The 7519-nt window shown below is 40.7% G+C and overlaps 1 protein-coding gene across 2 annotated transcripts; it reads left to right on the top strand.

Moving 5' to 3' along the window:
- Positions 1 to 47: 47 nt before the first annotated feature.
- klf1 (Kruppel like factor 1 (erythroid)) lies at positions 48 to 3967 on the top strand. 2 transcript variants are annotated; one of them, XM_058079514.1, is made up of 5 exons: positions 78 to 220; positions 301 to 368; positions 801 to 820; positions 2794 to 3511; positions 3576 to 3967. In XM_058079514.1, the coding sequence occupies exons 4-5, from the start codon at positions 2842 to 2844 to the stop codon at positions 3749 to 3751; spliced, it is 846 nt and encodes a 281-aa protein (XP_057935497.1). In that variant the 5' UTR covers positions 78 to 220; positions 301 to 368; positions 801 to 820; positions 2794 to 2841; the 3' UTR covers positions 3752 to 3967. The 2 variants fall into 2 exon arrangements, with proteins under 2 accessions (XP_057935488.1, XP_057935497.1); XM_058079505.1 differs by lacking the exons at positions 301 to 368; positions 801 to 820 and having other exon boundaries at positions 48 to 220.
- Positions 3968 to 7519: the final 3552 nt, after the last annotated feature.

Below are 7519 nucleotides of genomic sequence, written 5' to 3' on the forward strand. Positions count from 1 at the left end.
GGGGGATGGGGGGGGGGGGGCACGGAGGGGCATCTTTAGTTAGTGTATGAAGGGTGTCTTGTCGTGAACTTGTGAGTGGCGGTCTTCTCGCCAAGGGCCCGACTGGATAAAAAGAAAAGTTAAAGAAAAGGAAAAGGAAAAGTAAAGTGGCTGCTCAATGGCCGCCATCCAAGCTGTGCTCCCTTCCTTCAGCTCCTTCTCAAACCTCACTGATATGAAAGTAAGTATCGCTTGGATTTCACTCAGTAGATTCACTCATAATACGTGTTTTTTTTTTTTTAATATATGTATTTGTTCCAGCTGGGGGACTGGGGACTCACATAAAGCCGGGTGACAGCCTGTTGCTAGGCAGAATTCAAGTAGGAGAGGTGCAGCCCAGAACAACACCATGAATTATTGTTAATTAAACATTAGCAAAATTAATTGTAATGCTAATATTATCCATGCCGAATGTGCTTCATGTGGAAAGAGCTATGAGATACCGTTAAAGAAATAACATTGATATGATATGAATTCAATAAGTACAAAATAGTACTTTTATCGCATAAAACACATCTCATTCAAGTCAGTAATCATTTATAAATGCATATAAATTGCGGTTTGAATTTGCGTGTTTATGTTATGGTTTTTCAAACCTATATCAATAAATAAATCATGCTGTTTTGTGGTTGAATATGGACTATTATTTAAAAATATGCATATTTTATGTGTTTTTAAACCAAGCGTTTTTACTCATTTAATCGCAGAAAGATTAGACTCTCATTAGAACTTTTTTTTTTCTACTTTCTTCTGTTCTTTAGTAAACAGCAGTAGAACATCGGTAAGTTTCAGCAAAAATCACTTTTCAACAAAAAAGGGAATTTTTTGTGAAAAGATACATTTCATGCATAACTTTGATTTTGACACAAATTTAGCCATGTATATTTAGCCATGATATATAAAGAAATATATGCTACAACAGGGGTGGGCAAACTACAGCCCGGGGGCCACATCCGGCCCGCCAAGTGTTTGAATACGGCCCGCCCAATCTTTCCAAAGTATTTAATTTAAACTCAACATACAACCTGGCATCATGGCCTGAGCCAACCTTTTGATGGTTGTATCAATTTCGTTGTTTGACATGGTCTGTTGTTTACAAAGAGCTCCTGAAAAAAGAGACACAAGCACATAATAATAATAATAATAAATAAATAAATAAATAAATAAATAAATAAATAAATAAATAAATAAATAAATATAAAATAATAAATAATAATAGCAGATTGCATGACAATTTTACAGATACAATAATACCAGGTGGACTGTTACGTGTAAAATATATAGTCTGCCCCCCCCCCCCCCCCCCCCCCCCCCCCCCCCCCGTAAATTTTGTCATATCAATGCGGGTCAAAAAGTTTGCCCACCCCTGTGCTACAACATACATAACACAAAAAATTTTTGTTTTACATGAGAATACCAATTTATTTATATATATAACAGCATGAACTACTATTTTTCCCGCTTAAAAACACACAAAATGTGCTCTCCAAAACATAAAAGACATATAAATACATATTTGGGAGCAAACAACTTAAATATAAGTGAACTGGAACACAAATACAAGGAATTAACAAGATGCATTGAAGTTGTGAATGTAGTATCCCACTTTGCACACTAGGTGTCAGTAATTTGTGACCAGACTTGATCACCGAAACAATAGGATTTTATTGCAGGTTTAAAGACAGGAACAATAATAACATTCATTCATTTATTTTTTACCGCTTATCCTCATGGGCTTGCTGGAGCCTATCCCAGCTGTCTTTGGGCGAGAAACGAGCTACAAACTGGACTGGACTGGACAGCCAATCACAGGGCACATATAGACAAACAACCATTCACACTCACATTCATACCTATGGACAATTTGGAGTCGCTAATTAACCTAGCATGTTTTTGGAATGTGGGAGGAAACCGGAGTACCCGAAGAAAACCCACACATGCACGGGGAGAACATGCAAACTCCACACGGAGAATCGAACCCAGGTCTTCCCGTTTTCCCGACTCTGGGGCCTACTCGCTAACCACTCCTCCACCGTGCAGCCTTACTCATATTATATTACACATTATTATACTTATGTTGTTTGTCGGCGGCACGGTGGGCAAGTGGTTAGCGCGCAGACCTCCCAGCTAGGAGGACCAGGGTTCAATTCCACCCTCGGCCATCTCTGTGTGGGTTTTCTCCGGGTACTCCGGTTTCCTCCCACATTCCAAAAACATGCTAGGTTAATTAGCGACTCCAAATTGTCCATAGGTATGGATGTGAGTGTGAATGGTTGTTTGTCTATATGTGCCCTGTGATTGGCTGGCCACCAGTCCAGGGTGTACCCCGCCTCTCGCCTGAAGACAGCTGGGATAGGCTCCAGCACCCCCGCGACCCTTGTGAGAATAAGCTGTAGAAAATGAATGAATGAATGTTATTTATATATTTTCTGGTTTGAATCGCTGCTCTGTATTAAATATAAAATATGAAAAAATAGAGTGCTGGATCTGATGAGGCATAGCAGCACTTTGCCCTCATTCACAGTTGCCTCTTATTGAGGCATATGAGTTCCATTTCTGAGGCGTTTGTTATACAACACGTTACATTCACGGTTGCAAGTTAGTCGCTGCTTCTGACTACAACCCTTCAGCAATGATTTTCACCCCCCCCCAAAAAAAAACATTTTTAGAAATGTTTCAATGACATATAACAGTGGTGTGTAACGATGTCCTGTATGGTTCAAGTTTTCCTTCCCATGCACCCAATCATGCTAGGAGTGGAATTCTGAGGGCTGCCCTGAGCAGCTGCAGCCCCCCCAGCAGATGACCGAGGAGATCCTGGATGACGACAGCCAGGCGAGCTGGGATATTGAGCTGCTTCTGTCCGAGTGGAGCAGCCCGTCACCTGAACTCAGTTTCTCCGTGGACCACAATGATGACACATTACAACAACAGGTGGACCTAGATAGAGCGTACCAGGAAGGAGGCATGCTTAGGGACCAAGTGGACCAGGATCACATGATGACCGGGTTCATGAAGTCAACAACACAGCAGGAAGCGTACCTCCAAAGTTACAACAATCAGTTTGGGTTCCCCCAGGAGAGACACAACAGAGGGGCCCTCAGTGAGGTACCATCATGGGACCTGAACCCCTATTACCCCTCGCAGCATCCTTCTTTGGTGTCTTTTCCCGACGGCAGATTTGACGCGAACCAATCCGTGACCTCCGACCCCCGCCGCTACAGCTATCCGTTTCACTTCAACTATAACGCTAGCCTTTTTTGTGACCACACCAACACTCAAGCGACAACACGTTTGGTACTTCATCAAGAAAGAGTTGCACCGCAGTTGCCCCCTAGTGGTGCGGAGGTGAAGCGCGGGCGGAGGTCGACCGGGAAAAAAAAGGCGGCCATTCACAGCTGCGAATACCCAGGATGCAGCAAGACCTACACCAAGAGCTCGCATCTCAAGGCTCACCTCCGCACACACACAGGTAACCTCAACGCCGTACTGATTCCGATGATTATTTACCGAGGGAATTGGTCCTTTTTTTTCAGGGGAGAAACCTTACCGCTGTTCGTGGGAGGGCTGCAGCTGGAAGTTTGCCCGTTCTGATGAGCTGACCCGTCACTACCGCAAGCACACGGGTGAAAAACCCTACAAATGCGTGCTTTGCCCGAGGGCCTTCTCCCGCTCCGATCACTTGGCGCTGCATATGAAGAGACACACTTAAAGCTCAGCATGGTGTCCAGACACTTCATTAGGAACAGCAAGCCATCCAATGACGGAGCGATCCATGACTTTAAAAAGACAATAAATTGTTGGTTATTTTTAATGTAGCCGCATATTTTGATTTTTGATACAGATGAAATATTATTATAAACGTCTCGAACTACAGTAAACCTCGGATATATCGGATTCAATTGTTCCCACTGGTTTTGTCCGATATAAGCGAAATCTGTTATATGCGTATACCGGAAAATGTCCGTTTTACACATATATCGGATTTATATCCGGTATATGCGTAAATCGGATTTTATCCGTTATAAAAAGGCACTTCCTTGACTATGTTTCCAATGTACCTGGACGCGCAGGCAACGCTGCAAACGCTGCAAATGACGTCGTATAGCGGCCTGTCAAGATTCGGCGAATCGGAGCGCCACGATGCGGCCATCCGATATATGCGAGGGAAATTTCATGGAAATGCATTGGAACGGGACTGGAGATTTTGTCCGAAATAGGCGAAATCCGTTATAAAAAATCCGATATATGCAATGAATTTTTATTGGAAATGCATTACAGAAAAATCGGTTATTTTTTATCCGTCCGTTGTGAGCGAATTTCCGATATATCCGAGTCCGATATATCCGAGGTTTACTGTACAACCACAATAACAGCCATTTTGTTGTCTAAATCAGGGACGTTCCAAGTGCAGCCCACGGACATTTTCAGGTTTTTTTTTTTTAGTCGCACATTAAAAATATATAATTGAACAAAATCAAAACAGCAGAAATACAAAAAAAATCAGCAACAAGAATAAATCTAAATATTAAGGTAAAAAAGAATCAACAAGAATAAACTTGTAATATTACAAGAAAAGATAATGTAATTTTGATAACATAAAGTACACACACACACACACATACATTCATTCATTCATTCATTTTCTACCGCTTTTCCTCACAAGGAGCCTATCCCAGCTGTCTTCAGGCGAGAGGCGGGGTACACCCTGGACTGGTGGCCAGCCAATCACAGGGCACATATAGACAAACAACCATTCACACTCACATTCATACCTATGGACAATTTGGAGTCGCCAATTAACCTAGCATGTTTTTGGAATGTGGGAGGAAACCGGAGTCCCCGTAGAAAACCCACGCATGCACGGGGAGAACATGCAAACTCCACACAGAGATGGCCGAGGGTGGAATTGAACCCTGGTCTCCTAGCTGTGAGGTCTGCGCGCTAACCACTCGACCGCCGTGCCGCCCACACACACATATATATATAATATGGTAAAAATTGGTAAAAATTTCAGACATAGTGCGACATGGTGATTAATCATGATTAATTAATTTGAAAACTATGAATAATCTGATTTAAAGCGTTCATCATTTGACAGCCCTAATATATATAATACAGTAAACCTCGGATATATCGGACTCGGATATATCGGAAATTCGCTCACAACGGACAGATAAAAAAGAACCGATTTTTCTGTAATGCATTTCCAATAAAAATTCATTGCATATATCGGATTTTTTATAACGGATTTCGCCTATTTCGGACAAAATCTCCAGTCCCGTTCCAATGCATTTCCATGAAATTTCCCTCGCATATATCGGATGGCCGCATCGTGGCGCTCCGATTCGCCGAATCGTGACAGGCCGCTATACGACGTCATTTGCAGCGTTTGCAGCGTTGCCTGCGCGTCCAGGTACATTGGAAACATAGTCAAGGAAGTGCCTTTTTATAACGGATAAAATCCGATTTACACATATACCGGATATAAATCCGATATATGCGTAAAACGGACATTTCGCTTATATCGGACAAAACCAGTGGGAACAATTGAATCCGATATATCCGAGGTTTACTGTATATATACGTATGTCTACTATGTTGTTATGGTAACCCCCAGTCTGTTACCATTATTCCTATAAATTCCCATATATTCCCATTAATTTCCAACTTTTCATAGAACTATATGACAACTGTGCCAGCCAATTTCAACATCCACTGACTGGTAACGGATTGCATCCAGTTAAAAATGTGAACTGTACACACTGACTTGCAAACAAGCGGCGAGGTGAACATGTGACCCAAAGTACGCACACCGGCACCACATAGCTAAATATGTACATGAAAGGAAATTAAGAATAGCAGATCTTTACATTTACATCCTTTTTAATGTTTGATGCAGGAGAATATTCCTCATGACTCCTCCCTAAAAGGTTCCGTGTACTGATTTGCTCATCGGGGATTGGAATTAAAGGTGACACGAGGACAGAGGAGGCGTTTTGACCCGGTGTGACCCACAAAAAAGCAAACAGGCTAGCTGTGTTTCACTTTTTCTACAGAGTAAAGTTATTCTCACTTGAAAAAGTTAGTACATGAATATGATATCCACTCCTAGTTTGCCCGTGGAATAAAAACAAGCTCCGAACAAAACTGCATTGCTTGAGTAGGAAGACAAGAAAATGGGCAAATAACACTGTCATCGATTGGAATTATCCCACAATAATCCCTATTATAGACACGAGCATGAGTGTTATTTATGTTTAGGTTTACTATCTTGGCTATTATGGGTGTTGGGTGTTACTTCTTGTCTAGAGGGCTCTAATAATGTTAAAAATTGTCTTTAGGAGGTCGTAAACAGGTGTTCTCACCTCTAACGACAAACATATTGCATTAATATAAAAAGGGAACCCGACTTTTAAATGAGGGATTAACTCCATCACCAAATGTATTTTTAAACTAAAAATATATAATTACAAAAATGTCACCACAAGTAAGCCTCAATTTTTGTATTCCTGTCTTTTCATCCAATTTGTTTTTCAAAGCCATTTTTTGGACAAACTTTTACCCCAGTTTTTCAAACATGTACAGTCAAATTGCTGGTAACAAATTAGCGTCTTTGCCTACATATTATTTCACTGAATTGACAAAACAAACAACAACAAAAAATAATTTTTCTGGACTGAAATAGTTGCCAAAAACGATTGAATTCAAGAAAAATGTGTTTTCTTTGTTTGTCTGCATCGATCATGACCTAAGAAAGAAGTCTACATGAACGCTAATGTGAAAGGGGTAAAGGTGTTTAAAGGTGAAACCAAGATCACAAATAATACTCGACTACTAATTTTTGGACTTGATCTATTTATATAACAGATTTTGGCATTTTTACTTTAAAATCATATTTATATTAATTTATATATTTTTGAAGTCATTTCAGCACCTCAAAAAACAAGTAAAAAAAAACAGCCCAAAATCAACCTGTGGGAAATTTTTTAATTTATTTGCCATTTTTGGGTCCTGCCGGACTCCGTGATGAATGTGTAGTGGATTTGGTCCACCTCCCGATACCAGAAAAGTGTCCTTTCAGCACCTCTAAAAATGAGAATTTGCGACCGTCGTGGACCCGAAAAACGGGCAAAACACGACCTCTTGGAAAAGTGGGATTTTTTTTTCCATTTTTGGTTCCTGCCGGGACCCCTGATGAATCTCTTTGTCTGTCAAAAAAATAAAGAAGAAAAATCTTAAGATATCAGATGATTGAATAGATTGATTTTAAGTATCACTTAAAATAAACTGAGATGATTTAAGATGATTTTTGGCTTGTCTCTTATACTCAGTGGCAGATTCCAACAGTAGTCAGCGAGCCTAGATGGATTCCACTTTCCCGGAATTCTATTCTCCATAGCTGCAATGTCCAGCTGGAATCCGTACCCCCGTACTCATCACTTACTTCTCCACAGTTCAATGGAAAGAAATCTAGATA

This window comes from Doryrhamphus excisus, chromosome 1 (genome assembly GCF_030265055.1).
Source record: "Doryrhamphus excisus isolate RoL2022-K1 chromosome 1, RoL_Dexc_1.0, whole genome shotgun sequence".
NCBI lineage: Eukaryota > Metazoa > Chordata > Actinopteri > Syngnathiformes > Syngnathidae > Doryrhamphus > Doryrhamphus excisus.

Coding starts and splice junctions, on each gene's coding strand:
- klf1 (XM_058079505.1), top strand. CDS start 158: ATGGCCGCCATCCAAGCTGTGCTCCCTTCCTTCAGCTCCTTCTCAAAC. Junction 221..2,793: donor CAAACCTCACTGATATGAAA/GTAAGTATCGCT, acceptor CAATCATGCTAG/GAGTGGAATTCTGAGGGCTG. Junction 3,512..3,575: donor TCACCTCCGCACACACACAG/GTAACCTCAACG, acceptor CTTTTTTTTCAG/GGGAGAAACCTTACCGCTGT.